Source organism: Puntigrus tetrazona, chromosome 12 (genome assembly GCF_018831695.1).
Source record: "Puntigrus tetrazona isolate hp1 chromosome 12, ASM1883169v1, whole genome shotgun sequence".
Classification (NCBI taxonomy): Eukaryota; Metazoa; Chordata; class Actinopteri; order Cypriniformes; family Cyprinidae; genus Puntigrus; species Puntigrus tetrazona.
The window spans coordinates 12,103,368-12,118,518 of NC_056710.1; the positions used below are offsets into that span (position 1 = coordinate 12,103,368).

Sequence of the window (15,151 nt, forward strand, 5' to 3'; positions counted from 1 at the left end):
CGTGAGAACGGTTTCCCAAGGCCACCGAATAATACACGCCCTATCTTTCAACATCATTTTCAACTTACCTGTTAAAAAACGTAGCAAGCTCTCAGCTCCCTCCAGCGACAAACCCAGATTTAACATTCTCAAACCGATGTTCACTTTCTTCTTTCTTGGTCTCGTCACATTTTTGAGATTTTATTTTTCATCTGGCTGTGTAATCCATTGTTGACAGATGAGAAATAGTTAGCACCTAGCACGCTCTCGACTTCCGCCAATACGATGTCATAAAATGTTGATAATAGAACCTTGGAATGAATAATTGTGTACATGAAAAATAATTTGCTCAATTAAATAGCCAGTTTTTCCACTTTATTATTATTATTATTTTTTTTTTTACTTCGTCCTCATTTTGCTTTTTTTATTTATTTATTTTTTTTAAATATAGATACTGCACTTCAACGTCAATATACACTGTTCTAGGGTGACCAAAAATAATGTGGAAAAGAAAAGAAACCACTCAAAAGGTACTTTTTAAAAGTAAGATTTAAATTTTAATTTAAGTTTACATCAAAATGACTGAAAGATATGACAGAACATAAGCTGTAACAATATCAAAAACTTTAGGACATTTCCATCCCCCATCACTTCCTCTAATAAAAGAGCTATAATACAAAATCTTCACTGTGGTCCAATGCACTGATCCTGTTCGGAGTTGGTAATTTAAACATTAAAACAGAAGAGAGGTCCCAAATAAGGATGAGATCTGTGTATGATAGTGAAAGTGACTTAACATCCTGTTCAATTATACATGACCAGACCACCACAGAGGAACTAACTGAATTAATGAAAACCCTTTCCCTCTCAGCACAGTGATCAACATCTACTGACCAGACGGATGTGCTGTCCACACATTCTACAACACATGGGCTGTTCCGGAGAATCTGGGAAAGGAGTTGTGCTATACAAATGCAAATAACTGATTTGTTATGTTAAAGGGATGGCTTGTTAAGAAAAAAAAAAAAAAAATCAAAATAACTGGATTTGGCATCTGATACAGGTCTTCACAGCAGAGATAATATAATCTCATATTTTGATGTCTTAGGTTTTTGCTTCTTTAATACAAAGTTAGGGATAGTTTAAATACAAATTGCTGACATCCATATCCAAAATGACAATAAAAAAATTAAATGGTAACATGGAAACTAAACAGAAAATTACACCTGCTTTAATTTTTGAGGGAACATCGATTAAATTCAAACATGCTGTTCACATACTGGATATTATCTTTTAAAAAAAAAAAAAATAGGGCACCTTGGGTTTTTTTCTTTTTTCTACACATGTTTAGTCTCCGTCCATGTAATCCTCCACTCTGCCAACACCACAAACTCAACCTTTTGCTCAGCAGCAGTATGGGACATTCGCAGTCTTTGAGGACCTTGTGTGAAAGTTCTAGCGTCGCCTGAAGGCTCTGGATATTCTCCAAGCATTTGGTTCCTCGTAGCGGTTGTAAAGGGGCTCCAACCGCTGCTGTTTCTTCTGTTTGCTGAGGCGTGTGGGATCAGAGACTTTGAAGAAAGCTGGAGCAAATTCTACAAGCCACCTCGGGTCGATGGTGGTCACCTCCCTCATGTACTCCTTAGTGGTCAGCACAAGCTCATGATACACCACCCTAAAAAGAAGAACACGGTAAAACTAGCTTTAGTACAAGCAGCATAGATAATAGTTGTGTTGTTAATAGCTTTTTGCAAACGTACCATTCTGGTTGGCGATTGAACAATGCGCTCGAGGGGTGGATGTAGACCACCTGCTGGTCTATGAGGGTCCTGTAACCTTCTTGAGGGTCCTTTTTGGCTGCGTTTCGGAAGAAACCACTGCAGATGGCCTTCTGTACACGTACTGTGGCTTTACCGCATGATACCACGTCCAATTTGTGTCTGAAGAGAAAAAAAAATTTCATTATGGAGTGTAAAGGCCAGTTCACACCAAGGATAGTAAAGTTTTAAAAATCATTTGAATTCTACGAGAATATGGAATGGTCAGCTATAACAATAATGACAAGAAGAAATGACCATCAATGAAACCACTTGCAAATAAAGCAACATCTAGCCAATCGCAATCCACTCAACTTTAAAGAGCTTGAGCAAAGCATACGTTGTGTAATAAAAGGGAGGAAGATGTATAATTGTACTATTATTCTTAAACCCTCACCTGTCCATGATGCCCAGCATCTGTTTGCGGATATCCTGTGCACGCCTGAGAGATCGCGCCTGGATGAAGTTTTCATAGCACCAGGGGTTGGAAAACTTGTTGTTCTTCCAGGAGTTGTAAACAGCCAACAAAGTCAGGTGGTCCCCCTCGGGCTGGTGAAACTTAGCCTTCTTCTGGTCTGCCAGAGCTTGTTTGTCCTAAGATTTAGAGTGAAATCATGATTACTATCTTTAGGATCAGTCGGCTAGGATACATAAACTTTAAGTGATGTAAACGTTCAGTGAATCTGTGTGGGCTAAATGAGTACCTTTGGTCTGTAGAAAACATTCTGTACTGAGAGCATTGACACAATGGTCAGCATCTCTTCACTGCAGCCAAGATGGACGGACATAATCAACATCTTACAAAGCATGGGCTCCAAAGGAAACTCAGCCATCTGATAGGAACAGTGACAAGAAACTTAAAACTTCATTTTGAAAACTGAGCAGCTACCAAAGTAAAAAAAAAAAAAAGCACAGGCAAACTTACTCTGCGACCGAGGCGTGTAAGCAAGCCTTCATCATCCAATGCTCCCAGAGTGTACAGTTGCTCCATGGCTGTGATGAGAGTTTCCATGGGCGGAGCATCCATGAAATCAAATGACAACAGGTCATTGATGCCCATTGCCTGATTGGAGGAAAATAAAAATTATCAGCTTCTCTCTACATGCCAGAATTTTAAAAAGGAACATGTCACTTAAAAAAAAAGGCTAATTTTCTAACTTCTCTCGATGTGAATGGATAAAAAAAAAAAAAAAAGGATAACTATTTTAGAACCGTTAAACTGTACCTTTAGAGACAGTACAGTGCTGGCCAAGTTAGTTCTTTGAATCTCAGGTACGTTGGTGGTGAGCATCTCATCTCTGTAGGCACGTTCTGTGTAGAGTCTGTAGCACTTCCCAGGGCCTGTTCTACCAGCTCTGCCTGCTCGCTGCTTAGCCTGGGCCTACGGACCACAAAAAATATGTTTTAGAAGACTTAGGAAACAAGTATACTGAATGTAGTTTGGGTCTTTAGGAATGGATGTTACCTGGGAGATGGGAGTAACAACTAGCTGATCAATGCCGGTTTTGGAGTTATAAACCTTCTGCTTGACAAAACCTGGATCCACCACATAGTAGATCCCATCAATTGTCAAAGACGTTTCTGCAATGTTAGTAGCAATGACCACCTAAAAAAGAAGAATGTTTGTTAGTGTACGTTATGGGTGCTTTGATTCGTGCATCGTACGAATCACAGGCACTTTCAAAATAAAACTGATCATTTTTATCCCCTTGTAAGAGGGGACCTGAGCGAGCAGAGTATGTGAGTGTCTGTTTTAGTCATTTGGAATGCACTTGGTAAAGGGAGCAATGTAATTACCTCTTTAGTTGGTATTTTCCGGTGACAACTAATAAAACATGGTGTGCATCAGCAGATACATTTTTTATTAAATATGCAAAAAAAAAATCTAAAAACTAATATAAACCTCGAGTCTTCTGTCTCACTTAAGTGCATTCCAAACAACTAAACAATGGCACGCACATGCTCTGCTAACTCCAAAGTCCCCACTAACAAGGGCATAAGAATGATCACTTGGATGAACTGTGAACCATGAACGATAAACGATACGTGAATTGTTACACCCCTAATTTACATACAGAGATCCAAATTCTGTCATAACCAACGATGTTATAAGTCAGAGGTGACCACAGAGAGAAGAAAGCAATGGATGGTACCTTTCTACTTCCAGGTGGTGCTGGGTCAAAGATCCTGGTCTGCATTTCACTGGGCAGGGCAGAGTAGACTGGGAGGATGATCAGCTCTGGGACATCAGGACCGAGGGATTTCATTCGTTCATATAGGATCTCGCAGGCAGTGTCAATCTCCTCTTGACCCGTCAGAAACACCAAGATGTCACCTGCACATTAATAATTTATTACAGGAAGCTCATTTTAACAGGCATTTGCAAGTTTTTCTATGAACAAAAAGTTATTTTCTCTGCAAAAAGTTACCTGGCGGCTCAGTGAGGTGAATCTGCATTACTGTAATCAGACTGGCATCCAGATAGTCAGTCTCAGGTTCTTTAGTGTACAAAACCTCCACTGGATATGTACGGCCAGGGATAGTAAAAATAGGTGCCTCATAAAAATACTGTGAGAATTTCACAGCGTCCAGCGTAGCAGATGTCACGATGAGCTTCATGTCAGTTCGCTTCTGTACAGTCTAAATAATATAAAAAGAAGACACTATTACACGAGCCCCAAAAGGAGTGGACAAATCAAAGGACCTAAGTTGGTTACTTTCAAACATTTTTGCCTTGGTTTTGTTCGAAGAATAGATCTTGCATGCACATTTTTAAAATCAATTCAAGTTGTTTATTTAAAAACAAAACACTGTCATTTGTCAACATTAGTTAATGTATTATCTAACATGAACAAATAATAATTATGTATTAATTACACTATTTATAAATTTTTGTTAATGTGAGATAATGAAAACAGTTGTTCATTTTTTCATGTTAGTTACCTTACTATTAACTAATGTTAACAAACACAACTTAAATGTAAATGCTGAAATTAAGAATAACAAATGCTGTAGATATATTGTTCATTCTTAGTTCATGTTTACTTCAACAAGGCATTGAAATAGAAAACCGAAAAAAAATGCATTTAATTTGAAACAGAAAATAATTGTAACAATGCAAAATTGCTTTTTTTCCCCTTTTTCAAATAAATTAATACATAAAATCTTTATTTGCCCGGATAATTATTGACTGTGTAAACAAAGCCTCTGTCTGAACCATACCTTCTTGAGCAGGCCAAAGAGCACATCTGTGTGAATGGTTCTCTCGTGGGCCTCATCCAACATAATGATGGCATACTGGCCCAAATCAGGGTCAATAAGACACTCTCTTAACAGCATACCGTCCGTCATGTACTTGATGACAGTCTCAGGACTTGTGCAGTCCTCAAAACGGATGGTGTAGCCAACCTGCGCAGACACAGAAAGAGATCCATTTTAAACTGCTGTGGTCAAAAGTTACATCATGGTTGCCAATGTTATGAACATTAATATAAACAAGCATATACCTCTTGACCCAAACAACAACCGTACTCCTCTGACACTCTTTTAGCCACAGACATGGCTGCCACTCTTCTGGGTTGTGTGCACCCGATCTTCCCCCGTGTGGTGTATCCAGCCTCAGCTAGGTACTGAGTGATCTGAGTGGTCTTTCCTGAGCCCGTCTCACCGATCACAATTAGGATCTGGTTGTCATGGACAGCCTGTAAAGACACAATGATTCAATCTATGAACAACCAAACTGAAAACTAGTTCAGTATAAAAACGCGTATCAGTTGAAGTCGCACCTGAATGAGCTGCTCTTTCAGCTTATAGATAGGAAGACTCTCTCTTTGCTCTAGGATGGATAGTTGAGTCTTTTTCCCATAGGAGGCCTTGTTGCCACCAAAAGCGTGTTTCTTCCATTCTGGGATGTCGTTGGGCATCATACCTATGCCCCTCATGTTGGCAGCTATCTGCCTGCCGTCGGCTGTATGGATGGTGAGCGTGTGAAGACAGAAAAAAAGCATTTATTAGAGATGCACAAACATGATAACAGACTTGAGCTCATGCAAAGCCAGAGGGCATACGAGCATCAGAGATAGGCTTGTTATGTGCAGACCAGCCACCATCTGCCACGATAGCAGAGCTCAGGAAATCAGATCTCCCTATCAGAGAACTCCCTAAACCCCAGTATGAACAAATAGGAAGGAAGTTTATCTGGAATTATCATTGTCTTTCTTATTACATAACCGTTTGTTCTTTTCTTTAACTGAAGAACACGAACTGCAAAACTTCAGTTTACTTACACAATCCTACTTCAATATATACTTAGTTAGACAGGTTTTCTATTCCATGCAATTTAGGAGTTTTAGAGCTTTCTAATCAAAGTCAGATATATGATTCAAGTCTGATATCTTGATGCTTTAAAGTACTATTTACCAATAAAAATCTACAACTATGCTGCTAAGATTAAAAGACATCTTACATCCATTTTGACTTCCTGAATTGAAGTGCAACATCATTCCTTATTCACATGAAGCTGGGATGAAGTTTGAATGTCTTACCGTCAGGAAGGGGGTCCACCCAATGTTTGTTAAGGCCCATTGGGATTGAGTCCATTTCAGCCTCCCGTTGGGCCTGTTTCACTTCCCGTCGCTCTTTGGCCAGGGCGCTCTGCATCATGGCTGCTTGGGAGAGAGATCCATCTGGGTTCTGCCAGAAAAACAGAATAGATAAAAAGGTTATAAAAACAAAACACACAATAGGTCCAGATTTGTGAAATCAATAGCCTTGCTTCCCAAACTGCTTGGGCAGCTGTAGAGAGAGATTTCACCTACCTTGACAATCTTGACAGGACTCATGTCCATGCTCTGTTTGGTATGTCCCCTGAGGAATGGAGGTTCCTCTTCCACCAGCTCAATCTCCAAGTCCTCATCTGACAGACAAATCATAACAGACAAAATTTGAGATGGCTGCTCAGGCAGCTAGAGGTGTTCCAACAAAAACATTTTTTTTGTGATGGGAACTTGGATTTTCTTTATTGGTATGATAAGAATACTGAGTTTAGACAAAGAATAACCCAACTCATACCTTCTTCATCATCTACTTTAGGCAAAATTCCCGTCTCTTCATCAAAGTCTGGGAATTCCTCTTTAGACAACACATTGGCAGCAATCATCTAAGAAGAGACAGATCACAATATTAAAATATAAAAATAATGTAATGCATGTTTGTTATGTTTCATGGAATACATGACATGTATTCAATTTCATATAAAAGATGACCACGCACCTGTTTAATTTCCCACTTCTCTGGATCAGAGATCTTGGTGAGTCTTTTGCGTTCCAGTGTGTCATCCTCTACCTCTGGAGCGTGCCCCAGGTTCAGGTTTGTAGGTCTATCAGGATTCCTCATTGTGGACTCTTCCTGACCTTCTCCGCCCACATTTCTCCTCCTGTTAGGGTTCAAGTCTTCACCAGTATCCTGGTCAACATCCTTGTAAAAGAAAGAAAGACCAGCAAAAATCAGCCCAAAAACAATGCACACTGATCTGCCTATATGTAATATGCCTATATTGAGCACAAAACTTTATAAAGACAACAAAACAAAGACTATATTAAAACTGTTATTATTACTACCACTATAACCACTAGAAACATTGTTGTAATTAACCAAATTCAAAAAAATATGTTTTGTGGCTGAATCTCAATATTCAGAATCTTGAGACTCACCTTCATACTCAGACTTGTTTTGGATCCAGTGAAGGACAACACCTTGACTTTGACCCTTTGACCTTTGCTGACCACATCTGCCACATTTGCTACTCGACCCTCTCTCCTTAACTCAGAAATATGGACCAAGCCTTCCCAACGTTTCCTTTAAGACAAAAAGATAATTTTTTTTAGATCATATACACTCAAATCAATTTTAATAGCCTTAAAAGTAATTTACTTTTAAAACATACCTGAGGCCTTCCAACTGTACAAAGCAGCCAAACTGCATAATACTGGTGACTTTGCCATTGTAGATATCCCCCACGGACGGTTCCTCTGGAGGGGGCCGGTCCACATGTTTGTCCTTCCAGCGGTCTGAACCTTTGTCTTTGTCTCCACGGGCAGGACTCCTGGACCTGCTGCGAGAGTGCCAGCGGCTTCTGCGCTTCCTTCGGTCTCGCTCATTAGATCGAGATCTGGAACGGGAGCGAGAGCGATGGCGTCTCCGTCTGTCTCTGTCTCTTTCCCTATCCCTATCCCTGTCCCTATCTCTATCTCTGTCTCTATCTCTGTCTCTGCTCCGACTTCTGCTCCTCCGCTTCTTTTTACTGCTGTTGCCGGTTTCAGATCTAAGACAGATGATAGGTACACGTTAAAATGCAACATGACGCAAAGGGGCAATCACTGCAGATGTAATGGCATAAATTTTGCGTTAAAGTTCCTCACCTGTGTTTACTGCTGCTAGGTTCTGTACCGCTAACACTGGGCATAAACATCTCCAACTCTTTCATGGCATCAGCAGCAACTTTCACATCATCCTCATCCAGCATATTCTGATTAGAAGAGCAGATACGGTTTATGATTACTGTCGATTTAAAACACAGTGTAGATATTTATACAGACAATGTACGTATAGAATTACCCTAGTACAAGGATTGTCGGGTCTGCACAAAGCTGGAAACAGCTCTTTCAGCTTGTCCTTTTCACTCTTTGGCTTAGCCACAGCATGAGAGGCTGTAAAATAAAAATCACATGAGAAAAACATCATCAGAAGATATGGAGAAAAAAAAAAAAAGCAGACGCATGGCCTGAAGATGTTCAAAACTGCTACTCTAACTGCCCTTACCTTTACTGGTAGATACTTTTGCAGGAGGACGCATGGTTTGAATGAGACGAAGCAAATTGCTGACGAGTGAATCCTACAGGACAGAAATTACACTGCGGGTTAGATATTTCTAAAAACCCATTACAACACACAAAATTGAAGGAGCTCATTTTTTGACAGAAGAAATCCTTACTGTGAAATCGGCTCCATTTTTATGCAGCACTGACTTAAATCCATCAATGGTTGGGTTTTTCTCAGCAAGACTGATAACAAACTCAGCTGAAAAACACACAGACCGTTACTACAGACTTCCATACACAAAGTCCCTCTGTCTTTTATAAACAGACCCTTTGTAAAATATACAGCTGTAATCACAGTCTTACCCAAAACACCTTTTAATAAAGTGATTGTTTATCGTAAAACCTTTTAACAGCTTCAGCGACAAAGACACTTTTCAAAGAAACAACAAGCAACGCAACTGTACCACACAGAGATACAACCACGTTACTGGCATAATCCAGCCGTTGTTTTATACATATAATGGGATTTTAAATAAACGAAAGGTGTAGCATTAAAGGGTGACTAAGTTGTATTTATTAACACAAACATACGGGTTTTTCCAGTTTGTACACAAACACAAGTCAAACGTATAAACTCACCAAGGTCCTTATCGTTGATTCCTAAATGGTTGTCAAGCTCAGTACAAACTTTAGACACCAAAGACAAATATTCGAGCTTTTTAAGCTCGTCTTCCCCGATCTCTGCCATCTTCTCAGCAACGTTGTTGTTTCCTTTACCGGAAGAAAGTTGCAGCTCTTCCTCTTGTCCCGTAACTTCTAATTCCGGGTTACATTACTAGCGTCCTCTAACGGTCAAATGAGAAATTGTTCTGAAGGGGGACAAATCGGATTTCCAAACCTGTAAAGACGAAATTAACTGTTATAGTTTTTAAAACACGTACTAAAAAAACCGATGGTATTAATAAAATAGCCCTTTATTTATTATCTCTTCCACACACACGGAGATAATGCATTACATTTTAATTTAATTGCTTTAATTAGAATAACACAAAATATGATTAAAAATAAACATTTATACTGTGACGTTTGGTTAAAAATTTGTCAGCAATTTTTTTTGTTGCGTTAGCTTCAACGTAACCTGAAGACTATCGATGATAATGAGGAAAGAACTCTGGCCTCGAAAAGTTCAGTTAAGGGAGAACGCCGAAGGAGACCAAAACCTTGCTATGTTGATATCACTTATAACGGATCTAGGGCGACATCTAGTGGCGCAAATATGAGTTTCGGGTCGCTCCACTGACAGTGCATTGCGTGAATCCTCACGTCGAGCAGCTCGGTGCGGATCTATGATGCTGAGACTGGGTCTCGCATGGTCTACATCGTCAACCTCCACCAAACACATCGCACAGGCCAGGCTCTTCACCGGATCCCTTCTGCGAAAACACAGTCCTCATACTTTATGTAACAGCCGGTGCTCTGGACTACCACAAGCCCTCCGGTTTGGCCAGAAGTCAGTGCTTGCCAGTACCAGATCGTCCTGGGACAGATTCAGGTAGGCACTGACCTCTGACACCGTCGTGCTCCCAGGCCCAGTGCTTCATGTCCGATCGCCTGCTTGCACAACCGATTATAAAACGATGTAGGCTTCGTTAGCGCCGGAGCTAACACTGATACCTTGATTGTATGTTGCAAAACGGTTATATGTATAAAACCTAGTAAGCTGATGGCCAAAAATGCTGTCTAGGGCAAATATGAATATTGAATTCATGCAAAATGCTGTATAGACAGACAGCTTAATATGTTATTAGACTCAGCTATTGTTTATATGCAGTGAAACCCCATGCCATGACTTTTCCCAACTTTGTTTACAAATAAAAGCAGTCATATCCTTCCCTAAACTGGTTTTCTGACCAGTTTAAGCTGGCCTTAGCTCGACAGCCGTCTGAAAAGTTCCCTAAACCATTCTTTTTATATTTTTTGTTTACTAAGGTCCCCAGTGAGCAGCGGCACTCAATTAAATCATTTTAATATGAATTATTCACCATAGATATCCTACGATTGTTTTAGGTCTTCGGGAACGGTTTTCTTCAGCATGGCATCTGGGAGCGATGGACCGGACACAATAAAGACCCCAAAACACACCAATCGCCTGAGTAAAGAGAAGTCTTCCTACCTATTACAACATGCACACAACCCTGTGGATTGGTGAGGGGCTCTGACATCTTGTGGCTTTCTGTGAACACAAAATCAGTTCAGATTATTAATTTTTGGAGAAACTGTCCAAGATAAGATCATATAATTTACCTGTATTTTTCCTGTATTATTGTGTTACCCTGTATTAGTGCAATTGCTCTTAAAAAAACAAACAAGCAAATTAAAATTTTAAATAGAACACAAAATTGAAATTACAAATACATTATACTGTGATATTTGTCAGCACTTTCTTTTATACAATTATTCAATGCTGTATTTTGTGTTGACTTAAATACAGGCCAGGTTTAGATAATGCCTGATTTATTTTACCAAGTATTTCTTTAATAATGTTCCATTTTTTTTCTTTACCAGGTATGCTTGGGGACAAGAAGCGTTTGACAAAGCGAAGAGCGAAGACAAGCCTATTTTTCTTTCAGGTGACTTGAAAGAAGACGTGTCGTTTTTTTAATGTTATTTAACGCACAAGCCTACATATTACAGTCTTTCCTGTTTATTCTTGCTTACAGTGGGTTATTCCACCTGTCACTGGTGTCATGTGATGGAGAGGGAATCGTTTGAAGATGAGGAGATTGGAAAAATCCTCAGTGAGAACTTTGTCTGTATAAAGGTGGACAGAGAGGAGAGGCCTGATGTGGACAAAGTTTACATGACATTTGTGCAGGTTTGGACCAGTTGAAATCATGTGTTGTCAACTCCATAACTTACTAACTGTCATGTATAATTAAAATAAGGTGATTGCTTTTTTTTTCCCCAGGCAACAAGTGGTGGTGGTGGCTGGCCAATGAGTGTTTGGCTCACTCCAGATCTCAGGCCTTTCATAGGTGGCACTTACTTCCCACCCAGAGACAGTGGAAGAAGACCTGGACTGAAAACTGTGCTTTTACGAATTATAGGACAAGTAGGAGATTTCTTATATACATTTCTTATATATTTTATTTTAGATTATTCGTTTTTATTTATATAATATATGTCTGTTATATATTCATTATTTGGATGAATTATCTATGTATTTATTATTTTTCCCTGTACACTAAGGCCCTCTAGTGAGCAGAAGCTGTTAGGGCAGGGGTTTTCAAACTGTTGTAAGGTAGCCACAAGAAGGTGCTAAGGGGTCTGTGGAAAAGTATAATAATGACAAAATAAGGTAGCATTTAACAAATTGGACATTATTACAATTATGTTAGTATATTACATGTTTTGTGTTTTTATTTTATTTGATTTATTTTATTTTATTTTATTTTTATTTTATTTAGACATAAAAATATCAAATTGATAGAGAGAAAACTTTTTTTTTTAGATAAGACTGAATGTATTTTTTGAAAAAGTATTGTTCAAAGTTTTTAAAAAGTAAAATAATACTTAATACTAAATAATACATTTTCAGCAAAGATGCATTGATCAAAAGTGACGTTTACATTGTTGCTGATAAATGCTGTTATTTTGATTTTTTTATTTATTTATCAAAGGATCCTGGAAAAAAAATTCAGGGTTTTTGCAGTAACTGTTCACAACTTTAATATTTTTAATCAATTTTTTAGAAAAATTCTGCATTTAAACGTACATGTATTAAAATGTAAATCCCTGTATTCAACGCCCCCTAGTGAGCAATAGTTGTGGAACATAAGCATAGCTTTCCTTCAAAAACTTTTAAACAGTATTGTATGTTTAAAAATATTTCACAGTATAAAGGGTTCTTTATACAAATAAATAGCTTTCTTTCTATTGACAATAGCATCCAAAATTTGAAAACCATGTACAGTACTGCACTGATGTCTAAGTAACTTCATACCCGTGTTTTAGTGGCAGAGCAACAGAGAAACCCTGGAGTCTAGTGGAGAGAGAGTACTGGAAGCCCTCAGGAAGGGGACAGAAATCTCTGCAAGCCCTGGAGAAACTCTTCCATCCGGCCCAGATGTTGCCAGCAGATGTTACCAGCAGCTGGCTCACTCATACGAAGAAGAATATGGAGGTTTTCGAGAGGCTCCGAAGTTCCCTTCACCAGGTAAACAAAACACTGGGATGAACAGAAAAGATTTATCACTAAAACCTGTACATTTACAGTCTGTCATTCATTTGTTATTAGAACGGAGTCGATTAAACCCAATATCCTGTTGACCAGCTGTCTTGTGAGTTAATTACCTGTCAAATATGCATCCGCATTAATAATGTAGAATGGCCTTGTGTTTTTCTTTTCTCCAGTGAACCTGATGTTCCTGATGTCATTTTGGGCAGTAAATCGTGCCAGCTCTGAGGGAGCAGAAGCGCTGCAAATGACCCTTCACACTCTCCGGATGATGGCATTGGGGGGTATTCATGACCATGTGGCACAGGTGACATGCAAAAATGATTTCAGTTCTTCCCTTTTTAATTACATAACCAAACATAATAATCTTCTTTCTTTCAGGGCTTTCACAGATACTCCACAGACTCCTCCTGGCATGTTCCTCATTTTGAAAAGATGTTATATGACCAAGGCCAGCTTGCTGTAGCCTATATCACTGCTTATCAGGTGGGAATATGTCTGTGGGGGTACTCTTTGTGTTTTATATGTTTTAATATAGGATGTATTTTCTGCGATTCTTATCTCTCTTGGTAATTGCTTATGTTTAGAAAGTAATAATGAAACTCTGTACTGTATTCTGTTTGCTATATCGTTATATGTTGCTTATTCTGTGGTTATCTATCAAAATCTCAAGTTAAAGAAATAGTTTACCCCAAAAATGAACATTTCTTCACCCTCGGACATCCAAGATGTGTAGACGAGTTTGTTTCAATATTCAAAAATATAGCATTACATCACCTGCCCGTCAATTGACCCTCAAGTGAATGGGTAGCATCAGAATGAGGGTCCAGACAGCTGATAAAAACATCATAATAATCCACACGACTTGCCTGTAATACATTTATCAAGATGTTTTTAAGTATTAGCCCTCTATTTTTAATATTGCTTTCTCCAGTGAAAAGCAATCTGAATCAGGAAAATGTGCACTGATCAGGCTTTACAAGTGAAAACAGTCCGAAACAGTTTTAGACAAATATGTAGATGGATTTAGATTTGAGAGCGGAGAACGTTTTTTATAGTTGATGCTTTTATCAGGTGTTTGAACTACCATTTATACGGCACCCATTCACAGCAGAGCATCTATTGTAGAGCTAGTGATGTAATGTAATTTGTTTTTCCAAATGTGTTCTAATAAAGAAACAAGCTTATCTATATCTTGGATGGCCTAAGAGTACATTTTCAGCATGTTTTTCAGTTTTGTGTGAATGTCCTTTTAAGATGTTTTTGAGATTTGTATAATGAATCAACCGATACTTTCTAGCTGTATATGTGGCATTGGTTTGGCTGGGTGTGGTGTTATTATAGCTGTTGATTTCTGCAGGTGTCTGGGGAACGCCTGTTTGCAGATGTGGCTCGTGACGTGTTGCTTTATGTCTCCAGAGACCTAAGTGACAAGGTGAGTCTTCTTCTCCCTCATTAGATCCCACATTTGGCATCAGTCACGCTGAATCAGCACCAGCCCACAAAAGCACTGAGGTCAGAGTCCTTTTTGAGGTCAACCCACCTTCACCGTCCAGCATTGGGTGCCAGCCATCTTGTGATGATGAATAGTTTAATGACACGCACAATTAAAACCCCCTCAAATTTATGAAGTAATTAGGTACCAACAATGCTTCCCTCGAACCTTATTTATCTATCATATTTTGGTTGTGAGAGTTACAGTGTGTGTCTTCTCTGTACTATAAATCATCCCCTTGTTATTATTCTGTAAATAACAACCAGAAGTTCACTGTGTGTTAAAGTTATGTAAAGTCACATGTTTTAACAAGATAACTTGTCCCCGAGAAGTAATGATCCCCCCCAAGAAACCACAGTGTACCTTCGAAAGCAGGATACAAGTGGCAAAAAATAAATAAGAGACATTTGATTATGAGCATTGTGCTGCCCTCTGCAGTCTGGCGGCTTCTATAGCGCTGAGGATGCAGATTCCTTTCCTACGGTGGAATCCACTGAGAAGAGAGAGGGAGCGTTTTGTGTGTGGACAGCAGGAGAGATCAGAGAGCTGCTTCCTGACATCGTGGAAGGCGCCGCAGGAGGTGCAACACAGGCGGATGTCTTCATGCATCATTATGGTGTGAAAGAACAAGGCAACGTGGACCCCACTCAGGTTTGGGAATATGAGGCTTTTATGAGAGCCAGAACCTTTTCAATCTAATTCTTTGCTACAATGTAAAAAAAAGGTTAATGTATTGAAGAATTAATTTGGATTGATTATCAATAATCTTTATGTGTAGTGACCTGTTTCTTCCATTACCTTATAG

The 15,151-nt window shown here is 39.0% G+C and overlaps 2 protein-coding genes across 2 annotated transcripts in view; one reads left to right on the forward strand and one right to left on the reverse strand.

Annotated features, from left to right (window-relative positions):
• Positions 1–510: 510 nt before the first annotated feature.
• On the reverse strand, positions 511–9,408 carry dhx8 (DEAH (Asp-Glu-Ala-His) box polypeptide 8). Its single transcript, XM_043253672.1, has 23 exons — positions 9,254–9,408; positions 8,788–8,873; positions 8,616–8,688; positions 8,412–8,503; positions 8,216–8,322; positions 7,741–8,118; positions 7,508–7,652; positions 7,068–7,271; positions 6,867–6,954; positions 6,614–6,711; positions 6,341–6,488; positions 5,582–5,763; positions 5,303–5,497; positions 5,019–5,204; positions 4,226–4,436; positions 3,950–4,131; positions 3,262–3,402; positions 3,022–3,177; positions 2,722–2,859; positions 2,501–2,629; positions 2,194–2,390; positions 1,740–1,919; positions 511–1,654 (listed from the first exon to the last, which is right to left on the reverse strand). Exons 1-23 carry the CDS (start codon positions 9,360–9,362, stop codon positions 1,435–1,437), a joined length of 3,645 nt encoding a protein of 1,214 aa, XP_043109607.1. The 5' UTR covers positions 9,363–9,408; the 3' UTR covers positions 511–1,434.
• A 481-nt stretch (positions 9,409–9,889) lies between these two features.
• Positions 9,890–15,151, forward strand: part of spata20 (spermatogenesis associated 20) — a 34,611-nt gene continuing 29,349 nt past the window's right edge. Inside the window, exons 1-10 of the mRNA XM_043253674.1 lie at positions 9,890–10,166; positions 10,682–10,819; positions 11,180–11,244; positions 11,335–11,489; positions 11,583–11,726; positions 12,629–12,830; positions 13,028–13,158; positions 13,233–13,337; positions 14,212–14,286; positions 14,785–14,997. Coding sequence (XP_043109609.1) covers positions 9,961–10,166; positions 10,682–10,819; positions 11,180–11,244; positions 11,335–11,489; positions 11,583–11,726; positions 12,629–12,830; positions 13,028–13,158; positions 13,233–13,337; positions 14,212–14,286; positions 14,785–14,997 — 1,434 coding nt within the window. The 5' untranslated portion in view covers positions 9,890–9,960. The remainder of the gene's footprint in view (positions 10,167–10,681; positions 10,820–11,179; positions 11,245–11,334; positions 11,490–11,582; positions 11,727–12,628; positions 12,831–13,027; positions 13,159–13,232; positions 13,338–14,211; positions 14,287–14,784; positions 14,998–15,151) is intronic.